A 25,805-nucleotide genomic window follows, 5' to 3' on the forward strand; every position below is an offset into this window, starting at 1 on the left:
TATAAATGTCATGATTAATATTGCATAACCACTTCGGTCAAGGCAAGAATCCCTTCCGGTATATGAAACGTATCGACTTTCCCCCACTGCTACTTACGCTATTTTTGGCCATATCTCATTTCTGCACATTCGTTCCGTATCCAGTATTGCAATTATATTTGACGTGGACATGATTGAGAGTGACCGTGTGTGTATATAGCCGTACAGGAAATTGCGAGGTGTGTCTCATTCCCATGCCCGAAATTGGAAATGTGACAGGAGACAAATGGGAACGTTGGTGGTGGTGCTGCTCCTTCTTTAATAAGTACAATACATCATTACCACGATTACCAAGTGTAGCGTAATTTAATTTCCCCATCCAGCAGCTCTTTACCCAACAGCAACGTTTTCTGCTGGCGGTGTCGCGACCTTATTAGATTTACTCAGATTCGGATGATTGAAAGTCGATGTGTTCTCCGGATTTTATTCCACAATTTCTCCTAATTCGACATCCCTCACTTTCTCCGTACTTACACATATTACTCTCAAGTGAATTAGAGAAACTTTTGTTGGAACTTGCCCTAAACAGTGGTAAGCGTTATTCGGGAGTAATGCGGGCGGGCTCTCTTTTTGTCACTGTAAAATAGAGGAAAGTTTTAGGGAGATCATTTCCCTTGTTCCATTATTCGACGCCCACGTTGGCTAAAAATAAACACCCGGAGAAAGTTGATTCAATTGTTGTACGTCATCGTCATCCAGTCTTCACTCACTCACTCATTCGCTCGCTTCTCTGCGGTCGTCTTCCACACTTTTGTGTCACTAATAATCAGAATAAAAGGAATTATGAACCTTCATTGAGTGCGAAGCAAGAAGGAGAAGAAGTCAATCTTGGGCTTGTATGCTCGCATTAATCGTGATAAAAAAGACTGTCGCCGACCTACATTATTATTTGGCCAGTGGCCGCGGAAGCCGTGGTGACATCTGGGGACATTGTAGGAAAGGGGAAGGAGGGGAGGGATTTATTTAACATGGGCAGATGACGGGGACATCGAATAACCGTGGGGACATTGTCCCTCTGTCCCCACGCTTCCGCGGCCACTGTATTTAGCTCTACGTAATAAATACGTATTTATATGCGGCATCCATATGGATATGCTTCCGTTGGTTGGTAGTTAGTGGGGATAGTACGTAGTGGCTTTGGTGCTTTGTTTGGAGGTGGCGATGGCGAGAGGAGAAAGCGAATGTGGACAAATGTACCATCGACACGCAATGTCCTAATTTTCACCTTCTTTTCTCGAGAGCGCACTCCAATAAAGAAAGCAAATTGACAGCCTCGTCGTTCTTGCCCAGGACGTAATCATAATCAGCTCAAGGCTCCCAGTTTTTCACGCATTATTGGATTTCGTACGGGAAAATGGAGCAACAAATTTATAACCGATAAGTATGTACTTCTACGTCTAAAATGAAACTTCAGTCAGTCCGTCTTCTCCCAAAAATACGACGTCGAATAAATTCTTATCGACGCGTGCTCAATTTAAAGTGCTCGATTTATTTTTAAAATGCAACAGAATTTTATCCAATTATTAATCATTTTTCAAAATCATATACATCAAACAAGAACATGTGTCACAAAAATAGCATACAAAATTATATCATCTCTGGAATAAATATAGAATTTTGTTGGCTTAACTATGCAAATGTGAGGCTGATCTAACCACTAAATGTATTTACATATTTATGTATGTGCATTTACAATCTCTTTACATTGCATGATTTTTATTACATATTTGTGAGATTTTTATTTTATTTTGATAACTGCCATAATTATGAAGCAGGTAAAACTTCCTTTATAACGAACAAAGTGCAAAAACCTAGCTAACCAAGTAGTTAACAATGTATTATGTAAGCAGTTGATAAGTATTAGGGTTATTATAATTGGTGCATATTTAAGTATACATTTAATTTGGTGTATGTACATAAATACACCAGAATTCATAATACATCTTTTTTTTTCACACGACGAATTAGGGTATGCATCTAATAACAGTATGACACACACATAAGTTAAGTATCTATTTAGTATTCATTCATATTTGTTAGTAGAACTTTCGTATAGAAGCTCAGGCCTTTTTATTTCAGGGTTGTAAAACCCTGACCGAGTTTTTATGACTCACGCACGTGTACATAATTCAAAGAGAGTTTTTTTATTAGACTGAAGAAATGTAGAAGCGTTTAAGTTTGAAATCGGAGATTCATCATGCCCGAAATAAAAGAGATTACAGATCTGGAGACGAAATCATTACTCGTCGTCCTCCTCGTGCTAGTCTCCGCCAAGGGACAAAGCCTGCAATAAAAACATTATTGGTAAAATCGGCGTAAAAGATCCTTTTCTTGGACACGATGTGAATTATGGAGCTGCACAAAATACATGCACGATATACCCACGAACGAATGTACCTGAACAATTCTAGGGTCGGCCTTGCTCCCTTCGCGGAACTCTTCCAGCGTGAGCCGATTGTCGTGGTTAGAATCCATCTGGTCAGAACGAGGGGTGTCAAATTTTGGTCTGGTTTGTTTGGCGACAAGATCAAATGGGTGAGGCTTACCTGGTTAAAGATCTTATCGACTCGTTTTTGTGGCGTGTTCTCATCCTCACTGGTCGGGGCTTGGCCCTGCAAGAGACAAGAAATTCGCGTACATAGCTTATTGCCATCATCATCAAGATTGAGTAGGAAGAAATGTCGATGAGACTTTGCGGCATTCCATCGAAAAATTTTGTTATTTGGGGAATAAATTGGAATCTCGTGGGTTGAGAATGAGATGAAAAAGGGATGGGTCAACGTATAACCTCGTCGTTTTGTGTGCAATATGACGATCCAGAGCATCGGGTACCTTTGGTGGGCGTGTGGGATGAGATGCTTATCGAAATAGGGGAATGGATTATTTTTATTATGATTATTGGATTCGGCTTTTGTGATGCCATTAGGATAAGGTGAAAGGCAGGCCCATTTCCAAAGAGATTTGGAATCAATCTGATCTCCGGCATACGTAACTTTGTCGATCCACCCGTTTAGCTCTCTCGTTAAATTCGCATAAACCTCTTTTTCCAGCAACCGAGAATATTCCGTTGGAAATATCTCCGACAAAATTAACTTTGAGATTCCCAAGTTTCTTGGTCCTCGTCCTAAACCTTATTATTGCTGTCTTCTCCTTCTCCCAAGACGACCCGACCACCGAGGCTAAATCTGTCACACAGTTTGAACTTCATGAAATGAATGATGCAATTTTACTTGTAAATTGTGAAAGTGGTTCAGGGAAGCGTTAAATTAAACTTTTTTTTAGCCCGAACCAGAGCTCATGCAGCCATTTGTCTGTCCGTCCCTTCGACGTCCAATAACTTAAGAATGGATTAACCGTTCTTTTAATTCTTCTCTTCACTTCTATTTTTTACAAAAATTTCTCCAAGAAGGTGAGAGATCTGCCCGACTGGGTTCTTGTCATTATTCATTAAAAGTAACACAAATTGTGTACAATGAGTAATTATGAATTTGGAGCTACAAAACGAAGAGGCTCATGAAGTCGGTTTTCTAAAAAAAACTTTTCAGGTTGTCCCCCTTTTTATAAAGGTTTTATCGAAATTTCATGTCACAGTGGTTCGGACTATGCGAGGTTGGTTCTTCTGTTTTCTCCGAGGCAGACGTGCCCCTGTGATGCCTTTGTTCTTTATGTACGCTTCGGAAAAAAACAAACCAACATTTTCAATCTGGTCCCTCCCAGAGTTCAATCTTTGCGAATTCACGCATCATTTTGCTCCCTCAGGTCACCACAAGAAAATCGAAACAAAAAACGCTCCTAAAAAGAAACCTATCCAAGCAGCTAGATACGATTCCTTATTTGCTCCCGATCAACCATCTCCAAGCTATTGTTTCCACCGCGTGTGCCAAATTCTCGTATTATACTTCTGATTATGGTCCAAATTCAGAAATCTGGTCGCGTTTCAATGAGATTCTAAAACCCAGGGACATGTCCTGCTCTATGTACAAAGAATCCTAAATACCAACCAACACCCCATTACTCGCGTGTAGTTTGTTGTGTGTGAGTGAGTGAGTGAGAAATTCCACCAGGATAAGACCACAAAGTAGAGAAAATGGTTAAAAATGTGGATTTTCTCCGGATTTGTGCAGACTTTAAAAACTCTCTTTGCACGGTTCCCCCCAAACTCATTGCCATTCTTGAACAAGTGCAGATGTGAGGACGCCACGTCCATACGAATCAGCGAGTCAGTCACACTCTCGCAACCTCTGCTCCTCTCCCATCCCAACGACGAGGCTTATTATCTCCTTTCTCCGTCATCAGACATCAAGGAATACAACGAATCCCATCACACAGATCCTTCACCACCACCAATAATCGAGTTATCAACATGCAAATATTTCTTTTGTGTGCAGCATGACTTAGTCTTTTAGGAAAAAATGTTTCGAATTTGTTGAGGTGTAAGTTTTCTCCGTCGTCGCTCGCTCCTTTCGCCCTTTGAACAAGTCTGACTGCGAAATGTTTTCTTTAAATTGTTTCTTGTAAGGAAAGTCCCGAATGGTCTGGAGGATTGGATCAGAGAAAGCTCGGGAGAGAGAATTGTCTCCCTTACGTCATCTCGCATTGTTTGGCTTTTTCTTCCGTGGGGTGAAATCCTCTCATATTTTAGCTCATCTGCGCCAGTCGACGGGGATCAGCCACCAAGCAGCATGAGTGGGTTTTCGCTGAGAAAATGTGAATCGAGACCACACATTCAGTGATCAGCAGGTTCACCTTGATGCTGCTGCTGCTCCTTTGTTTTTGATGGCATTGAGCATGCATTGTCTTATTTGTCTTGTTGTTGATCGAGTTTGGCCCTGCTCAGCATTTCAAACTTGTGGGACAGACGCCACGCCGGGACGAGCAGCAGCAGGAGGAGGAGGAGCAGAACAAATGAGAACTTATTGTCCATTTTCACCACGTTTCCACCCTTTGTACTCTTCATTTGGTTGGTGGTGTGATCTACATACTGCCACGAAGTGCATGCCGTATTAGATATTCGTAGTTGCCAATATAGCTTGCTTATCGGTTGCCCTTCTTTGTGTGTCTCTAACTTATTCACCTTTTCTCTTTCTCCGACCGACTTCAAATTGATTGGAGGTTTCGTCTCACCTTGCGAAATGTATTTATTTTGCTGGCGAGGAATTTTTCAATCATAATAATTCACCTTCTCCTGAGGAAGAAATGAACCCAATTTATGCAGTAGAGTTCTTATCCATCCTGTGTCCGTGGCCATGCGAAAAGCGTTTCGCCCCGACGGGAGGAAAACTATAATGCCATGATTCATTAATTGTGTCGCTTCCTTTCCGTTTGGTTAGGTTGGGCAAATAGTCGGCGACGACGGTGTATTGATACCGACCGATGATGGCAAATGACAGTGGATGGTAATGAGAATTGATCGCAAATCTCCCCACGTATTCCCCATAAATCATCATCCTCGCCGTCGTTCCCTCCGCCATTATTATTAGCACAGGAAAAACCTCGATTTGCATTCTATCCACTCCATCACGTCCAGTGACAGATATGTCGTCGAGGAGAGATTGCGAAAAAAGAATGTTGCAAACTAAATACTTTTTTCCCACGTAGAATCAAAATTATGAAAATGATTTTTAACCAGAGTCGAGCTCGTTCAGATCATGATCTGTTTTTCAACGAGTCTTTCTCCGTCTTATGTAAAACGAGTAATATTTAATCGGATGAGTGCGGCGTGTCCTTGGGCAGGCTTATCAGCGACGCCATTCCTCACTCCTTGCGAGAGAGGTGAGAAAGATGTGTGGTGAAGGGAAAGGTCGACCTCATTATTTTTGGTTTGAGAATAACGACTTGGATTGCGGTGAGAAGATGCCACGGCGCACGTAACAACACGTAATATGCCCGCAGCTCCCAATTAACAAGGAGGAGGGGAAAGCCAGCCGAGGAGCAGCAGCGGCAGACAATTAATGAGGAGAACAAAAGACAACAGGTAGGCAGCAACTTGGTTTATTCTCTCCTCGCTGGTGGAAATGGGTGAAATATATGGACGTGCGAGTAAGTGTAAGTGACTGCTGTTGCCGATGGTGGGGAGATTGGTTTAATTTCTCTCAAACATTGCCAACAACTTCATTCCAATCCTAATTACAAGCCCACTTTCTCCTCTCCCCTCTGGAGCTGGGCTATACCTCTTCTTCTCGTGTGTGTGTATTTCACGCTTAACACAATTCTCTCCACATCGCCGCCGCCACTTACTTACATACGTAATCATATAAAGGAGTGAGACGAGTGTGGGATTACAGACACGAATCAGTCGTGTAAGCCATTCTACAGTTTATTTCTTTCTGCCCATCAATTTATTTTCTGCTGCAATAACACAGGAGTCTGAAATTTGATGAGATTTATATGATCAGCCAGAGCCGACCTGGGCAGGATCGTGGGAGCCGTGAGAGGGAAAGTTGTAGTGAAGAAAGATAAAAATGAAGGATTGGATTAATAGATAATCCGACTGGGAATGGACAATCGATACTTTTTTTTGCCCGAAAAAACTTTCCCCGTAATTAGCAGGAGCTTACTCCATCACTCCTCGACCTCCTCCATTGCCTCTGACAATCACCATAATTTCTCCAGTTATCAGCCCCTTCTTCTTCTTCCACATATAGACTGACACACACGACGCCGTGTTGTTCAACTGCCCTTGACCTTTTCTTGACATCTCAATTAAGAGATCCCATCCGAGAATTATTTATGGGAATTGATACCCGCCCCCCGTCGAAGGAAAGGTGAGGTGAAAGTTTCCGATTTGACCATGGTAGTCGATATGCTGCACTGCACGTAGGCATTCGGCAGATTTGACGACCTACCGACTATTTTAGTCCCACGCGCCCTCCTCCTCCACTCCCTCCTTCTATATGGAACATGGTAATTAATGATTTAAATAGAACTCGATCCCACGAAACGAGCACGTGTTGCTTTCTCCAAGCGCCACATACACATCCAGAATTGTGGGCGCTACAGGCTGTTAAAATTACATGACATTGTTTCCCCTCTTGCCCAATATATTTGCAGAGTGGATGGCAATCGGACTTTATGATGGGACAAGAACGAGATGAAGCCAAGGAGGTCAAGCGAATAGCCAGCGGTGAGGACGAAGCGGAGTGGAGAAAGCAGGCTCATTTGTTGAACAAGAACAAATATCTTGTTCTCTTGGGCGAGTCTGCCTCCTCCTCTTTCTGCAATGCGTATCTTTCTTTCTGGTGGCTTCTCCCCCTCCTGCTGCTCCTCGTTCCCAGTCATCACGAGGGAGCCGGAGTGGGCCAGCGTTTTATGGCAATAGCCGGAGGAGGAGGAGGCGAGTATGCAAGAAACAAGTAACTCGAGCTGCTTGAGAAAACACATTTTGCTCTCTCTCAAGACAAACACGGAGGAGTTGGTGAGGAAAAGCCGGAGCAGAAATGGCTCTCCGCCCTCCGTGCGGGGGACACGAGTCATAAATATTCCCTATCTTTTTATTATGCGGTAAGTTGGTGAAAGCCATCGCATCATGTTTACTTCATAACGCAGTAAACAGCACTTATTTCAAATTCAAAACCATTTTTTCAACTGCTCCCATCAATTCTTCTCCCTCTTCTGTCAGCCCGCCTCGTGAGACGTTTTATGCCTGCCCATTCACACGGAAAACTTGATGCTCTCATAATTTAATCTCGACTCCGTCTCCTCTTGGAAACCAGACGAGGACACGACGAAGGCGATGTGGCAGCTCAAACTGCATTCAAAAGACCACCGAGTAAATCTGTGAGTCACGAGGGTGTTGGATTTGGCAAGAGATGAGGTGATGGATGGATGGCGAGGTGGTGGTGGTGAAAGCGAGAGAAAGAGTGCTTTAGGTGGCAATTTGTCTTTATTTTGAGTAGATTTTTAAAGAGAGGGAGAGAGAGTGCGAGATAAGTGATGATGATTGGGTTGTTAAGAGTGCCATTACGCACAATGGCTCCTTTGTGACCTGCGATGGTAGTGTTAGGAAGGGAGCATCTCCACTTGATTCACTCGGCTCATTAGAGATCATACACTACACACGCTCTCCCATTCCACACACTCGGCAGGAGGAGGAGGAGGCGATGGCTAATAACAGTTTCGACTTAATAAGCGAAATGGCTGTGTTGCTCGAAAATAAAATGAAAGACAGCAACTTTTGAAAGCTATAATCTGCGCACGGCCATGAATTAAATACGGAGTGAGAGAGAGTGAGATGGGCTTTCACCACTTTCAGCTCTCTCTTCTCTCCATTGCACAATTTTAAAAAGAACTGCACCTGCACTTGAGGAGAAAGTTACAAAACTTTAACGATCCAGTTGGTCTTGTTGTGTAATAAAGGCAGGCTGTACGCGAGCGAGATGGTGAAGGCAACGAGCCCTCTTTTGAACCCCTTTTGGCTTTTGCTACCTTTTTCCGTTATGCAATCACCAGCGCCGAGAAGATGCAGATAAAAGATGGTCAGATAGTCGAAACGTGCATGGAAAAGGGGGCTTTTGTGCCCAATTAAAAGGCTTTATTCCCATTGCTTCCCCATTTCGTATAATTCCAAGTAGCTCTTCTTCTTCTTGGCTCGTGAAAGTAATGATTTCCGCGAAGAGAGAGGAATTTGCCAACATGACTCGGGAACTCGGCTCTCTCAAAGAAAGCCTTCCCCTCCATTAACAACCATGTTTTATGCAGATAGATTCCCTACTGCAGTCGTATTTTACGCTGATGGATGCATGTCGAGGAGCGCATCGTACGGATGGATGGATGGATCTGTTAATAATTGAAACTTGAAATTGATTCTCGTCATCATTACGAGTGCGAAACTTTGCATATTTTTTACGTCCTGTCCTGCTGAGTGAGGACGTATTTATTTTATCCTCTCATTTCTCCTCCATATTTACCCATCCACCTTTCGCCTCCATGTATCCACTCCGTTCTTTTTTTGACCAAACTATAGACGAAGAAGGAGGAAGTGAAAGTGGGGGCATGTGCGACTACGTGGAGTGGAGGACTACATAACAGTTATTGTCTGGCGTGTGTGTAGGGATGACCTCGTTGGGAGGTGACCTTTATTTAATCAAGTGAGAAAGGGTGGCTGGAGGGTCGTTGATGGAATTTATGTGGAACGAGATAACAAGAGGTTACGCTCCAACTGGGAAATCCGGAATTCATCCGGAGGAGCAGTAAATGATAGTACATGCACTCAAATCCAAATTCCATGCTCCAACTTAACTACTCCGCAGGATAAGAATTGCCATCTTAATATTTTCCTATCAACTTTTCCCCCGAATAGTTTAACACGACTTCAACTCGGAGTTGGAGAAGTAAGGAAATTATTACTTTTGCCCGGATAATGAGGAGACTGAAAGGAGAGCGAGTGATGAGAAATCAGAGAGGAGGAGGACTCTTATACAAGAGAGGAAGAAGAAAAAACAGGTGAATGCAAATGCGTGGGGCGAGTCTTGAAGCGTGGAAGAAGGAGAAGAAGAAAAGTTTTGTCCGCAATTTTTTTCCTCTTTCCGTCCTTCTCTTCACTTACTGGAGGAGAAAGTTGGGTTGGGTGGTTTGCCCCGAATTCGGATATTTATTGGTATTACCCATGAGCCAGAGCCAGAGGGCCACAATTTCGGGATTAAATTCGGAAGGAAGAGTTGATCCGCCGCGACTACATGAGGCATCATCATCATCATGATTCGAGTTCTTTCCGCTTTCCCCATCACTGCACGTTCCCATTTGATGCCCATCGACTACATACTACACGGCCAAATTACGCCCATAAACAGGTACGCAGATCCGTGGCGGTGGTGGTGGCGGAGGAGAGAAAAACATTGTTTAAAAGAAAGTTAAAGCCCGATCGTCATCCGTCTGGCTCATGCATGGCCGAAAAACAAATCTGTTTCCAGGACAGGCTCACGATCAGCCTGATGACGCGCGCTACCTTCCCTCCTACCCATTTATTCTCTCCTTGGTCGTCTTCCTTGGCAGGAATTCGGATTGTGTAGGCAACAAAATCGAAGATAATTGAAGGGAATGAATGACACGACGGCCAGGCTACTACCACATCCACCTCCCTCCTCGCTGTAAACTTGGGTGGAGGGCTTTCCGAGTGAAAATCAATCAGACTTGTGAAGCTGTGTGTGGGAAGGAGCAATTATGGGAGAAAGTCTGCCGGACTTGGTGCTATCATTTCCAGCACGGCTGCACAAACCTGATCACCAAGACGAGACTATGTGCTCCTCTGGTATTACTGCATGATTGGTGGATCGCTTTCGTGGTGACGAGGACGACGCCTCGCATTCGGACTTATATTCCTCACTCAATGTGCTGAATGACGATTTCTGACACTGCATCTTTGAAAGAAACTGACCCATTCGACCTTCTTTCTTCTTCTGCGGAGAGTTAGGGCATAAGATTTTATTTTATGCCCACTTTTTAAGTGATGTGTCCGGATGATGTAATCAAGGCGAGTTTACTACTCTTCGTCCCCAGTTTCCTGGCGCCGCCTGACTCCCGTTCTCTATCTATACACTCCCGTCTCGGTTGCTAACTTTGGAGGCCCACCCACCCTCCGACGCCTCGCTTTAAGTTTTATTGCAGGCCGAGCTATAAACCGGGATCGAGGTTTTGAGTGGGTGGTGCATTCATGGGTGGCCTATTGGCCTACAGAGCCCCCAAAGGATTCGAAGGATTGAAACATATGCATTTGACATTTTGACAAGTGTGGAACTTTAGAAAAACAAGACGGCTTTAGATTTAAAAACGGGCGAAAGTTTTGGAGAAGAAAGGGAGAAAGTGATGGCATATAAATTCCTCGTGAAGAGACCACCAAGGGTCACAAAAGGCATCCACCCACTCTGTCAGTGTTTCTCCAGCCATGGGAAACTGTGAATGAATTCACACTCGTCTCGCCGCGTTGTGTGGACAGGACGCTAGATCTTAAGCCTTCTGGAGAAAGAAGGAGGAAAAGTTAGCGAGCCCTCAGCACGACGACGACGAGTGTCGACCATTGTGCCCAGAGAAACAGCAACATCCGCTTAAATAAACAGATTTGCCAACTCCAACTCACTTCTGCCTCATTGCGCCCCTCTCTCCCACAGTGGAAAAGGGCGTCTGTCGAGCACAGTTAGGTTGATGGAAAGTATATTATTCCTTCAAGAAGATGGGACTCGTCTCGCCCAGCATTTTGCACTCGTCGTCTCACTTGGCTTCATTGTGTGCTCTCAGATTGTTAACTCTTCCGGTACGTCGAGATGCGTCAATTTCATGCAAGCTACTACTTCATGAACAATGCGCAAATTTTCAATTCCACGAAACAAACCAATCCTGAGCTTGGTGGTGGGCGCAGTGGACGACACGACTACGTTTCACCATTTCTTGTCATCTTCTTGGAAATGTGTATGCACAGCAGAGTTCTATATCACCCGTCCGTCCGGAAGTGCATAGTCAGTGTGGGAGCCTTGCAATGTTGCTTACATATTATATTTCTTGCTAGCTATGGGAAAATTAAATTGGAAAAGTTTTCAGGCGCCGAAGGAAACGCTATTTGGACGGCATCGGCTTCATTGCTCGAGAGAAGGAGAGAGATGATCGCTCGCATCGTGCCCCATCCGAGTTTGTTGGTTGGACCAGTCCCCGTATCGCTGGGCAATGTTCTTATCGCGCATTGGGATTTGTGACACATCGGGGATATCACATTTTAGCAGGACAAGCGCCCCCATCATGAGACGAATGAATATTTCCCATGACCAATATTTTCTGAGAAGCAATACTATCACGATATAAATAAAGCTCTGAACGGGGGTTTCTACGTATTCACGTAGAACTGGCAGTGGTGACTAAGGATTCTGACAGGAACGAATGTTGCCGACACTGCTGGCTGGATTTATGTGAAGATGTGAAAGGACAAAAGGAGAGACCTTTAGTTGGATTCTATGCTCACAATACGCTCGAGTCCTCCTCCGCCTCCGCTAAACAAAATTGAAGGCAGGAGGCGATCCGATCATTCCCAACAAAAGAAGGAGAAAGGTTTCCATTTCCAGTCGGAGATAGAGACGACCCAGCTTTCTCTCCAACAAAACTGCAACTTTCTCTCCCCACGAGGAAGAAGTGCACGACGACGTATCCGATGTGAGCAGTGGTACGTACACGAATGCCAATACGACCACTGGGCCAAACGTCCCACTTGAACAAACTCTCCAAAGAAGAAGTGTTCTCAATGGCGTGGACATGGACCGCAGATGGAATTTCCATCTCGTCGTCACACAATGCGAAACTGGACAATAATTGACAATGAAGTGAATTGAGCAACAAAACACATATTGGAAACTGGTCGATCCCACTGCAGCCGCCGATAACCAATCTCCACTCCATTTCATAATAGTAATATCGCCTCCTCATGAAATATGGATTTCGATATCCTGCAAAAGCACCCGGTGTGAAATGGCTCACCAAACAAATCTTGCTCCCTCACTTCCCTCGAATAATTGGGACGCAAGGAGGCGAACATAACGCCAAGGTCGACGAATCGTGTCGCCCCGTTAAGTGATGAATCAATGAATTTATGGATGAGAAACCCCCTTTATTTGCGTATGTGATGGATAAACGAGATGTGATGCGGTTATCAAGTGCCAAAATCTTGATGAGCAAACATCCCGAGCTTTTAGGTAATGGAATACATCATCATCATTCTTGGAGCGGATGAAGAAATAAGTCATGAAAAAACTTACCACCATTTGGTAGATGGCTTCCACGATGTTGTACATTTCGTCCCTCGTGATGTAGCCGTCGTTGTCCACGTCGTACAATCGGAATGCCCCTGGAGAAAGGAGACAATTAAGTGCTTAGGCATATGCACAAGTGCGCTGAGGAGTATGCACATCAAGGAGGACAAGAGGAGATAAAAGGACAGACAAACCAACCACATTTTAATGTGACACCATACATAATCGTGGTCACAAAGGGTAAGAATGTGCCATCATTATCCGCCACCTCTCGACCAGACCCACTTACAGTGAAGCTTCTCATCCAGGTTCCCCCTCGACGTTATTGACAAAGCTCGAATAAATTCTTCAAACTCTATTGCACCATCCTGTTGGGAGACAATAGAGGCAAAATGCAAACACACCACCACCAAACTACACCAAATGCCACTCTGCTCAAGTGCGCATTATTATATTCCACCCACTTACGTTGTTCTCGTCAAAGACGCGAAAGACGAGAGAGGCGAACTTGGAGGGGTCTCCGTTGGGGAAGAACTGCTTGTAGATCTTGATGAAACCCTGTCAAGGAGCCGCGACAAAAGAAGACAAATTTGCGTTACGGATCAATTCCTGCGAACACGTTCAATTGCTTACCTGCTCCGTTAGCAGACCGTTCGGACAGTCTTTAAGAAATCCTTTGTGCCTTTTTGGAATAATCAATCGTTATCCTTCCAGTAATAAAAATGTGGACATGATTTATTAATTTTGCCATCGATTTTTCTTACCATTGACGAATCTCCTTTTCGGTAACTGCAAAAATAAAATGAGACGAATGAAATCAAATGAAATGAAATGCGACACAATGGAGAATAAAAATCGCATTAATGACATTTGGCTATAAAATGATTGGACAACGAGGTGCAGTCTTTGTCGATTTGCATATGGTCGCCATGTCTCAGAAACTCGCTCTTTTCATCGTTTCTGCCTTTTTTGTGGGCATCGTCAGCAGCGGAAAGGGCGGACAAGGGCGCGAGCGTAGATCCCTCGTGCACTATGCACAAGGGGACGCCATTCAGGATGGTCGACCGAGTGAGTGCTATTTATTATGCATAATATTCTTCCGTTGACTCGTGGCAGGAAAAAACTCGATGACTTTGAACTAAAATCGATTTAGTGGGCTCCCTGATGAAGATGGGCAACTCGGAGCACGAGGAGAAATTAGCAGAGCTCATCAAGAAACCCAAGCGTGAGTCCGTCACAAGTATACATGCGTTATTACACGATGCCTATCAATTTAGATGTGCACATTATCCACGTTCATGCAAGTCTTGTAAAATTCCTGTCATTCTTGTTGTCATTCGAGCACAGACTATGAGGAGATTGTCGCGAAGGAGAAAGCCAAGCCAATCGTGACAGATTTTGTGGAAAGTGTGGCGCCCTCGACTCGTGGAGCTACGACTGATCTCAGTAAAAAGTGGGATTACAAAATGACAATTGTGATTGCGCCAGAGTTCTGTAAGGACATGTCACATTTGAGGAAATGTCATGATCAGCATGTGCTCATGATTACTATCTCCACCAGCGGACGAGGCGAGGGAAATGCTGCTCTCGGCCATTTACACGCTGAGCGAAGCCCTGAAATGTTTCCAGTTTTACGTGACGAGGAAAGGTGTCACACTTCCGTCGAGGAAAGACCACTTGGTCATTAGTCGAGATCGGGATGGTTGTCTCAGCATGCTTGGCAAACAGTCAGGCCAACAGGTCGGAATTAGCTCGACACATGTTTATTTAATTGTCTCGTGCTATAACAGAATGCGTTATTAAATATTTGTGTCAGTTTGTATTTCTTGGGGAAAGGTGCAATTTGTACGGAACAGCCATTCACGAAATCATACACGCCTTGGGTTTCTACCATGAGCACACACGACCCGACAGGGACAACTACGTCACGGTCGACTGGAGCCAAATCAAGACGGCGAATGGAAGTATGAATGTTGTCACATATTTAACTTAAGCCTCTAATTTAAGCCTTGATTACCCTGCTTGACCAGAATTACAGTTCAAAATTTCGGACCAGAACTACCCCAAAGAGTACGATTTCGACAGCCTGATGCACTATCCGTTCAGCCCCATCCTTCAACCACTTCCGGTAGATTAAAATTCGTATTTTAACCAGAATTCCACGTGCCATTCTGTATAACGTGTGTAAATAAACGTGAACAGGGCAAAGTGCCGCCCGGAGCGCGACCTGGGCAGAGGGACCACTTGTCGAAAAACGACATCATGCAACTCCAGGCCCTGTACCCCTGCAGCAATTCTCCCTTCTACAGGAAGAAGTAGCGCCCAACGCAGCATTTGTTATGCACAATTTTAATCGATCAGAGTAAAATGGGTAATTTATGTGCACATTGCACATTCCGAGAACAATGGGACATTTCACACGACGTTATTGCATTCATTACACAAACGAACTTAGTATTGATTATAAACTCGAGCTGCATGGCTCATGGTCAATGTCACCCACATACCGTGTGGTGACGCAGCGAGAGATTACGCAAGCATCATCGCCATGCTGCAGTTTATGCTTTTGTAAAACCGTTATGTCACATGCAGCAGTGTGTCTGCAATGGCTGTGCAAAACGTGCTCAACATTTCCCCACTGACCTCGCTGGTTGCAGGCCTCATTCTCGCACTCACGTCCTTTCCACTCGCCTCCACTGTCGTCCCTACGCAGCAAAACGTACTCCCAACTGACTCCTCACATGGTAATCATGACGCGGGTGTTTGCACCACGCGGCTCAAGGGACTCGACAGTGCCGGCGATGACAACGACGACGACGACTATTCCAATGAATTTGCAATTGGATTTGACAAACCACAAAGTTTGAGAATCTGATATTCTACTTTATTTTACATGGTGAAAATATGTTCCATTGGAAAATCTGGTGTACAAAATCTGGCGTTTTTTTCAGACTACGACCAAATTATGGCCTCCCTCGTGGCCGACTCTTCAACTCTGACCAACTTCACGGAGGACTTTGGGAGCGAAGGGAATAAAGGTCGCGGCGCCACGAAAAATCTCAAGAAAAGGTGGAACTACGAAATGAAAGTTGCCATTGATCCCGAATTTGGTTGGCCACAGAATTGAGCATTTATTTGAGGCTTTACGGAGCTATGGAAAGTAATTTGTCCTCCTTTTTCGCACAGCGGCGGATGTGACAGAGCAAATCGAGGCGGCGATATTTACTCTGCAAACAGCGATGCAATGCTTCAAGTTCTTGAAGGCCAAGAAGCCGGAGAAAGTGAAGGGCGACCATGTCTATTTTAAGGCCAAAGGGAACGACAGTGGGTGCTACTCTGGTCTGGGAAGACATGGTGGACGACAGGTGACAATGTTGCTGCTTGCGTCATATGTCTGCTTTCACTCACTCGCTCCCTTCCTGCCTTGTGTCCTCTCATTAGGAAATCGTGATCCAGCCCAGCAAGTCGTGCAAACCGTTCGGAACGGCCGTGCACGAGACGATGCATGCGCTCGGCTTCTACCACGAGCACACCCGTCCCGACAGAGACGAATATGTTGACATCAAGATCAACGGCACGAAGCAAGGTGAGATTATTCGCCAAGCATTTCGACCACTTTTTTCGACTCTGGCTCTCCTCTGCCTTTTCAGCAGACGATCAGTACGCGATAATCCCGGATCAGCTCCTGCTCGTCAAGCAGTATGACTTTGAGTCCATCATGCACTATCCTCCAAATCCGGTTTTGCAACCTAAATCGGTACATAAATAACTCATCGCGTGTGTGAGAACACGACGCGTGTTGTCTGTTCCCGGGTGGCTAAAAGTACACTTTTCATTCCGCTGATTTGCTCCCAGGGAAAAGTGCCTGACGGAGTTAAAGTCGGGCAGCGGGACCACCTCTCAAAACTCGACGTGGAACGACTCAACGCCTTGTACCCGTGTGACAAGAAGCCGAAAAAGGAGCGTCGGAGGCGGAGGCGTAGGTGAAACTAAATACTCGCTCCTTGTCCTCTGAAATAATGGGAATAAAGGAGCCATGCAGGAACATGCATAAGTCTGAATTAGATGATGTCCGTAGTCGCGGTGTGTGTGTGTGTGGGGACAAAAGAAGGGGAATAAATGTAAGTAATGATGTAAGGATGCGGGACTGAGGAGCAGCAACAGCGGGAGCGGAGGAGGATTAGTGCAGTCTTTCGGACGGATGATGATAATATTCCAAACGAGAGAGAGAGAGAGAGAGAGAAACAGAGAAAGCAGTTTTTGTGGGACGACGGCTTATGCACGTTAAGGGACATTATTATAAGAAATCTGGTGGTTCTTGGAAAACCACGACCAACCGACGGACTCATTTCACTTGACTTTCATATACCCATTTTCTCCACGAGCCAAGAAAGCCAAATCCCATCCATTCCATCCTTAAGCGGTGCATATAACTTATAACTCTATGTTATGTATATATGATTATACATAAATAAGTGGTACACAGTGAGAGGAGACAGAGGAGAGTATTTATTAGGAGACAGTTAAAGATGGAGTGATGTACAGATTCATAACTAATTACATATACATATCTACGTAGGCATGCATATACCTAACACTACCCTCTCACGAAAAAATTTTTCTCCTGAAAAATAGTCTGAAAGAGTGTGTAGGTTTGCAAACTAAAAATTTCAGTAGTCACAATTTGAAATTTTGATGGTTTACATATGAAAAATTCATGGAAAAATGAAAAATGAAATGACTCCAGAAAACAAACATGAACAAATATTTTGCATGAATAACACTGAACAATTTAATACACATATCGAATGACGCAGTAAATTTGCAGGGCTGGAACTTGAGAAGATGGTATGGCTCGCAATCGGTGGTAGAATTGTGTCATCTCAGGCGTGGTGGTGGTTGACTCATATAAAACTTGCAGATTGGGACAAAACGATAAACAAAGAAAAATACATTTTTGTGGTCGTGGTATGTGGTCCATCGGGACATCGGAGATACATAAATACGCAGACTTGTGAGGGTTTTGTCGGGGTGACCCATAACCGGACAACTCGAAGACGCAGGGTTTTGTGTGGGTGACCCATAACCGTGACTCGTTAAAATAGGGGAACTATGTACAATGTGGATTTCCATACTTGAACACGCAAATAATATGTAGACGTTGCTCATTACAAACATTAATCTCAAGGCGTTATATTTCATTCTCAGCCTGGGAAAGTGGTGACAACGCAGATCGAGCATAAAAGTTCAGCAGAATTTTGAGACAAGGTGAATCAGATTACATTTTTGCAACAAAATTTGATAAAGAATTGGGACAATTTTCCAGACGAAATGAATAAAAATGACATTTTTGCAAATATTTTGCAGAAATTTTGATAAATTTTGAACGAATTTTGATCAAAATTTTTCAGAAATTAAACGGAATTTTTTTTACAATATTTTTACGATTTTTTAACAATTTTGAAGGACAATTTTGCATATATTTTTTTGACGTGTTTAAAACAAATAACGGAATTTTGAATTTAGCATATTTGCTCGAATTATGAAATGTAAATTTTGGACTGGAGATTTGGAAATTTTAAGAATGGGGGAATATTTTCAGGGTGGTTTAGAACCAATTTACAGACCTGATAGCATCCGGGAGGATAATCCAATTTACAGACCAGATGACGAAAATTCACAAAAAAAGTTTCACAGGAAAATCACACAGTTTACACAAGGTTTTGAGAAGAGAGATTTGGGAAGTTTCCCTATCGGAAGCAAAATGACAATGCTCTAAGGGGCGTTGGTCAAGCTGCTTAGTCGTCGGAAGAATTTTGAAAATTTTAAAATCCATTTTGAGTGGGAGGAGCGAAAGAAAGTACTCGACGGTCCACCAATGTTATGTATATATGATTATACATAAATAAGTGGTACACAGTGAGAGGAGACAGAGGAGAGTATTTATTAGGAGACAGTTAAAGATGGAGTGATGTACAGATTCATAACTAATTACATATACATATCTACGTAGGCATGCATATACCTAACATCTATCTATGTAAATGCGTATATTTATTTCTCGGTGGTGGGAGAAGTGAAAGTACAGCAGCAGCCGGAGCAGAAGTGGTAGCGTCATTATTAGTCATTCATCTCACCAAGTAATCTCCCAGCGAAGGGAGTTGTGTAATAACTAATAATCCACGACAGTTCCCCACTTTCCACATATTAATCTCCCCAGCAAACAAGATCTGCAACAACAACGTGCTCCTCGCCAAATCGTCCAGACGTCAAAACTCCTCCACTGAATCCAAATGTGGAGAAAGTAATTAGCTCAAAATCGTCATAATGAGAATAACATAGCGTGAAGACGCCCCGCGGTTGTTGGCAAAGTTTTTGAGAGCATACGTCTCATACTTGCTCGGAATACTAGTTTACTAAATTATGCATGAGGAGAAGCCTATTTTTACCAAGAAGCCAGTCTTATGCGCACGTATGTACGTAGTAGTGCGAAGTGTGGGGCACCCAGTACATGGTACACAAACGGAGGCTGCTGCTGGTTTCCTAATTTATGACCCCAGGCTCAGTGGCACTTCCAATTATTTCACTTGTCCAGAAAATGTTGTCCAGATTTACCCAGAAGCCAAACAAGAAGACCAACTTAACCTTCTTCCCCCACGCTGCTCAGTCGTACATACATAATCCCAGCACGAACTAATTCCCATCCTGCATGGCCCCAAAATATTCATATGCGTGCCAGCTTTCGTGGTGGACCCCAAACACAAACACATAGGCATCCGCGGCAGTCGTGGCCAAGTGGATTTATGAGTGACTGCACTGCAGCATTCCGATTTAGGTTCTTTATACTGCTTCCCCTAGTCCCGATGATGGTGGTGGATTTATTTACACGAGCCCCGTAGTAAAAGCGACTAGGTGAAAGACCACGAGAAAGTTGTAACCCAAAAAGTAGGAGGAGGAGGAGGTCCATGTTGCGGCAATTACTCTTTGCCCAAATTAAATTAGAGTATCATCATAACATAACGCAGCCCCAAACGACGAGGCAGAGATATGGAGGTAAATATGTAGTGCCAGGTAGCCAGCCACTGCTTTCTCCCGCATCCGCCTATCCCAAATCTGAGCAATAATCTCTGTTCTGATAAATTGAAGCATACCTCAACTAACTAAATGCGACCGGAGAGCCCGTCCAACCGTGTGCTTTGCTATGAGCCCACTTTTTACGGCTCATTTTTCCTTCCTCCTCCACGTTTTAATCAAAATCTAGTTTCGTTCAAGTATAAATTTAATTTTCGTGCGGCAACTGCTCCTCCAAATGGAACTACTTGTCCAATTACGGAAATGGGGGACGGGCTTTTAATGTGCAATAAATATTGGACGAGCGAATAAGTGGCCACTCATATACAAAGCTCTGTGTACACATCGTTTGACGCTGGCTGCCTGCAGTTGGTCTCATCAAGAGGGAATGCCACCAGAGGAAGAAGGAGGAAGAGGCAGGACGACATTTGGGTGCGTCTTCCACCAACCACAACATTTTCTCAATGTCCTAAAAAGTAGAGAGGAGTCATCAAGGGAGACAAGAGGAGCGTGGAGTGACCTTAGACCTGAGAAGCCATGTGGCGCGTTTGAAAGGCGGAGAGGAAATCAATTAGGAATGTGTCCCCAATGAACAGATGCTCTTTACGGCCAATTAATTCCTCCTCGTCCCCATCAACCAACAACTCCTCCTTTTGACAACTTTGGCATTAAAACAGACGGAAAAAGGAGAGCAAGCCGAGGTCCAAAGGAAGTCGGGCTGGCTGGATTTTGGCCCATAAAGCAACGGCTCCACCAAACCGCGTCGTCAGAGTTGACCTCAACAAGCAAACTAACAAACAAACAAAGAGGCCGAGAGAGAAAGTCTGCTCATGAGACATCTTTGATCTGCTGCTTACTCGCATCATCCCAAAAAGCTAAACCAAAACTAACAAAGTAATGATTGAAGCAGTCATCACCATCATCGCTTTCCTTCTCCTTCGGGATGTTGAGTGGAATGGGTGGCCGCACTCCGTCCCTGTCACGACTCTCAATGGGGCTGGGCGTGCCTCGTCCTTACCTGTGTCGGCCAGATAATGCGACCAGCGAGAGAGAGAGATGATGATACAGCGCGGAAAGATCTCGCAGGACATTAGTTTATTTTGTAAAAGTGACACGAACTGCTTGGAGGAAACGATGCTTCATTTCCGTGTGACAGGCGGGACATAACGTGGAACGAACCCGATACGGCCAAGGCGACGACACAACAACAACAACGGTGCTGCATGTATCAGTCCATGGTGTCGTCTCACCAAAAACCACGCCACCTCCATCCACCACCACCAGGCAGACCATACCAACTGCTTTCTCTCTACGGGTGGGAATCCTAGGAAATGTTGTTTGGTATTGACTCTGCACAGCGAGCATGGTGGATGGATGAAGGTAGATTTAGACATTGCACAGACTGCCGGACTCTCACAGCGAGTTGAAAGGGTTTCGAACAGACAGAGGAGAGAACTGATTTATGACAATCTCCGTCTATCTCTCTCTCTCTCTCGAATAGAAAATAACAAAAAAATGCAGACTTTCGCTCTTCCCAATTTTTTGCGAATTTCTCTGATGGGATGATTTCTTTAAATGTAAAACGGAATAAAGCACCACTTTGAGTGGAATGGGAGCTTCATAAGTCGACCTCCGACGAGCGCAATACTAATATTTTCTCCAATGACGACTACTGTTTCTATTTGGGTGGAGAGGACTTTGAGGAATTGAGAGCATTTTGCATGCAAGCAAGTATTTTGAGTAAATGGGATTAAAGCCATTTGAGGAGAGGGACACGCAACTCACATAAATTTCCTAGCCTCCATTTCATCCACTTGGTCGCAGTCGATAACCCACTTATCCGCCAAGAACGACATGCACCACCACGAACTAACTCCATTGCGACGACGAGGAGTCCGACGAAAGATAAAACAAACAGCAGCAGCAGTCCATACATAAGCAACGCGTAAGTATTCCCAGGTTGGAATAGTATTCACACATGTATTGCATTTCTATAAGTATGTGCATTGTACATGTTATTATTTGCCTCCGCTCCACACTTTTCATACTCTCGGGTGGCGTAGGCTACACCGTGTAGTCTAAAAACCACACGATGGAATTTCCAATGACCGACACGATCACGCCGTATGCCATTAACCTTATTTTAACGGGGACTCCAATTCATACGTCTCAACCTGCCCCGCGGAAATTGTTTAAACATTACTATTTATTCGGAACTCCTCTCGGTGGACCAAAAACCTGGACATAATTATTACTTTTGGGGGCTGTGGGACACGTATGCATTTACATGTGCACCTCCTCCTCCGCCAAACAAATGCATGCAGGGAACGGAAGGAAACACGTAATGTCCATTTGTACACTACTTCTTCTGCCGGCTTAAAAGTTAGCCACGGACAAATGTCGACGTGACTTTGATGAGAAAGAATTAAGGGAACAGGAGGTTCCCCTCAAAACTTGGTCAAAACTTTCACCAGCAAGGACCTCTTGGTGCAAAGTGTTGGTGTGTGTGTGTGCATGAGGATGGAAGTCGGAGTAAATATGTTGCTCTGATGTGGCCAAAACCTCATGAATAAGCAATTCTCGGAAATCCAGGCTAAACACTGTCTTTGGATGAAATAAACAGGAGGACAGAGAGCCTAATGGACGACACGACACGACCACTTGAATATTTAAATGCGATTTCACTCCTCTCTCTGCCTTCCCCTCGGCTGGAGAACAACAATAATATGCAAGCAACCACTTGTGAGGCCCGACTTTAGGGAAAAAAGTGGATCAGACAGAGTGCCCATGCAATTTACAAATAATTCACCGCTACAGATTGATTTTCCAATGAGCGAATTAGGGCGTAACAAGAGACAAGCAATGACGAAGACGACGAGGGCCGTATTAAATATTATGATGATGAGATGGTGGTGATGATATTGGAGAAGTGTGTCAAATAATTGGGTTAGTTAGTTAGTGCAATCAGGACTAATGCGCTGGGGGAGTCCCTTATCACGTTGGCATCATCGTGCATAGCGGAGGTGATGATGAGCTCCTAGTCTCGTTGCCTGGTTGGTGTAATCAGCAGTCTGATCATCTCCTTTATGCGCCACATCGTCACCAAATATCGCGTCGTGTCGCCCTATTGTCACTCCGAGCGTACCCTTGTCAGCTAAACGTCCTCCTGTCACCTAAGCCTTTGGAGGGGCATAAATATGAAGGGACGTCGTTGCTACTGGTGAATAATTCGCATAAAATCCAGCCAACCAAGCAGCAGAGTGAAGTGTGTGTGAAGTGAAAGTTGAGGTGAATTTGAGTCCACATTAGATCGATCCGGCCGACTTGGTTAATTCCATGTCATGTCACACACAGACCAGACTCCACATGGAGCTCGTATGTAGAACTCAATGAAAGCAAGTGGCAGAACTAAATTGCCTCACTTGACTTGACAGCACTTCACGCTGGCTGCGAGAAATGGGAGAAACTCGCTCTCTTTCCAGAGAGAAAGCCTTCCCGAAAACCAAACCTTTTCCTTTCGCCGTCCACCCACAACCCAGTCAGCTCTCTCTCTCTTCCTTCATGGGCGACTCTCGACGCGAAAAAATTATTCATGGCCTGATTGGATTACACAATTATTAAAGTGATCTCCGCGTCGGGGAGAAAAGGGGGGCGAGAGAACAAAGGAACAAGAGGACACGAGGACGACTTGGTAGAAAAGAATTAGCACTTTTGGTGTTCCGGTTCATTTCCAGTAAGGATTTCGTGTCGTCGAGTTAAAGCGGCCCATTCGTCACCCGCATCCGCCTCCTCTAATGTCCCCATTTTTCAACATTTTGACATATTAATCTTACCCGAAATGAAATGAGACTCCAATTTCCTTCCACTCAAAAAAATGGGGAGTGCTCATTCACATGTTACGAGCACATCCGAGCTTCCACTTCCTCTCGCAAACATTTACGTTATTTCTCAAACCTTCATCCCGTGATAAATCGCAGAAATTGCATAAATAACAAGGTAGCGCGGCAGGGAGGAGAAAGCAGTTTGCATTTGCTAGGAAATAAATGACAATTTCGCCTGATTTAAATTTAAAGCGGAATGATTTCAGGGGGAGGCGATGACTTGCTGAGTGGACGCTTCGGAAGGAAAAGAAGTCACGCAGCATGGAACAGTGTCTTTTCACAAAGTATCGTTTCCTTAGTTTATTCTGCCCTCCTGCCGCCGCCGCCGCTCTCCATGCACCCAATGCTGAGAGGAAAATAAAGAAGAAGACGCAGATGATGTGATGCTCCAGCCATCCACATCCCGTGGCCATGCTACACATAGTCTGGCCATGCTCAACTTTGTAATTTATTGCTTCGACATTCTACCTTCCTTTCTCCCCACACATTTCTATCTCAACTCACTCTTTCATCCTCGACGACGACGACGACGACGAAAAATGAAACCTCGCTCTCACCGCACACACACACACCACTAACCCAATTGGCAATTTGCATCCTTTCCCAGTCACCACAGTCCATGCAGCACAAAGGAAACCATTCAAATCAATTTTATTCTCTTAGCCGAGCGAGAGGGAGAAAGTTGCACCGACGGCGTTGATCATTTCCATTTTCATCGTGCCATCTCACCCAGGATGAAAAGCAGAAGAGAGAGTGTTGCCCAAAGAAGCCGCAAACAAGACCAACCACCAAACCACGACTGACGGAATGTGCCACTGCTGGAGCTCCACATTTTACTCGCACATAATCAGGCTAAAAAGGGGAATGAGAGAAAGTAAGATGACTTACAGTACGTGGCCGTTGTGAGCCGTTCGATGGTGTCCGCCTTGAGTTTGGAGTTCTTCTTCCCCATCTCTACTCGATCTGAGGGGACGTTATCTTGACGATAATTACTTCTCACCACTCGGACTTCTCACACACAATGCAAAGTTCAAAGAAGTAGCAAGTGACGAGATAACAAACAAATGTTGCTCGTTTCACTTTGCCCCAAACTGTTTGCTTTCTCCTGAAATTGACACCTCTTCTTCTTCTCTCTCCGCAAATAACGAACACTGTCAAGTATTGCGATGTACGTACGACTATTACTTTTGGGAGTGAACCTCCGTTAATTAATTAGGATTAGTCGACTGCCGAGTGAGTCTCAAATGGAGAGATTTCGAGGTAAGTGAGTGAGTGCCATGCTTCCGAAAAATGCACCATGCTATAATTTCCTGCTAAACCGGAATGTACAATTTCCCTCCACGAATCCCACTTCCTGTTTCGGGGAGTTGGATGGGTGGGGTTGGTGTTGGTGGGTAATTACACGCCGGCTATTTCACTTCCTTCCTTCGCAAGTTGCCCTTCTCCTCCAGTTACGACGACGACGACGAGACTGTGAGGGCTGGTTTTCACTGCTCGAGACTAGCATTCCACAGGTAGGTGAGCTCTCTGGGTCGGAGGACGACGCTGCCGTGAGAGAGACGAGCCGTTGTTCCCCTCTGCGCCTTGAGGTTCTCTTTTCGAGCGGACTGTGACCGAGGAGCGTGGGTGCAAGTCGGAGCTTGACTGAGTCCACCTGAACGTTTCTAGAGCCGGACAGGAGGCGAAGGAGGCAGAAGCAGCAGCGGGGGCATTGCTGAGAATAACTTCGGGTGGTTGTGGTGGTGGTGGAACGAGGTGAGTGGTGGCTGTCGTGTTTGAAGTAGTGCTCCAAGACTCCAACTACGGCCTTCTCCACGCTTTTTCCACAGGCCGAGGAGTTGGTTGGCTGGGTGGGTGCGGCGCATGTCTTGCCTCCTTATGTACCAACAAACTGATCCACCACATTATTATGCTCTCTCTCCCATCCAAATTGCTCCCCAAATGTAATGAATGCAATTTTCAATCAGTGGGAAAGCAATTACTTATTGATTTCTACCAAATTCGTCTCACAGCAATTTATCACCCAGTTAAGAGCCAGTCGAACCTCCTCCTCAAAGTCGTCGTGGACAGTCAAGAAAGATGAATAATA

At 44.7% G+C, this 25,805-nt stretch overlaps 1 protein-coding gene and 1 long non-coding RNA gene across 2 annotated transcripts; one reads left to right on the forward strand and one right to left on the reverse strand.

Annotated features, from left to right (window-relative positions):
• Positions 1 to 1,508: 1,508 nt before the first annotated feature.
• LOC110861459 (frequenin-1) lies at positions 1,509 to 25,505 on the reverse strand. The gene is made up of 9 exons (XM_022110570.2): positions 24,605 to 25,505; positions 13,529 to 13,553; positions 13,398 to 13,446; positions 13,233 to 13,322; positions 13,054 to 13,132; positions 12,771 to 12,859; positions 2,586 to 2,651; positions 2,437 to 2,514; positions 1,509 to 2,323 (listed from the first exon to the last, which is right to left on the reverse strand). The coding sequence occupies exons 1-9, from the start codon at positions 24,666 to 24,668 to the stop codon at positions 2,300 to 2,302; spliced, it is 564 nt and encodes a 187-aa protein (XP_021966262.1). The 5' UTR covers positions 24,669 to 25,505; the 3' UTR covers positions 1,509 to 2,299.
• Positions 14,512 to 15,179, forward strand: LOC118433123. Its single transcript, XR_004833193.1, has 3 exons — positions 14,512 to 14,728; positions 14,795 to 14,892; positions 14,967 to 15,179. It is a non-coding gene; the product is annotated as an uncharacterized LOC118433123 (long non-coding RNA).
• Positions 25,506 to 25,805: the final 300 nt, after the last annotated feature.

This window comes from Folsomia candida, unplaced genomic scaffold (assembly GCF_002217175.1).
Source record: "Folsomia candida strain VU population unplaced genomic scaffold, ASM221717v1 Fcan01_Sc042, whole genome shotgun sequence".
Classification (NCBI taxonomy): domain Eukaryota; kingdom Metazoa; phylum Arthropoda; class Collembola; order Entomobryomorpha; family Isotomidae; genus Folsomia; species Folsomia candida.

Excerpts from the sequence above, each read along its gene's own strand:
- LOC110861459 (XM_022110570.2), bottom strand. The coding sequence starts at position 24,668 with ATGGGGAAGAAGAACTCCAAACTCAAGGCGGACACCATCGAACGGCTC. Across the intron at positions 13,323-13,397 it reads ACGGTCTGCTAACGGAGCAG|GGTTTCATCAAGATCTACAA; the intron begins GTAAGCAATTGA and ends GCTCCTTGACAG. Across the intron at positions 2,652-12,770 it reads AAGCCATCTACCAAATGGTG|GGCCAAGCCCCGACCAGTGA; the intron begins GTAAGTTTTTTC and ends TGTCTCTTGCAG.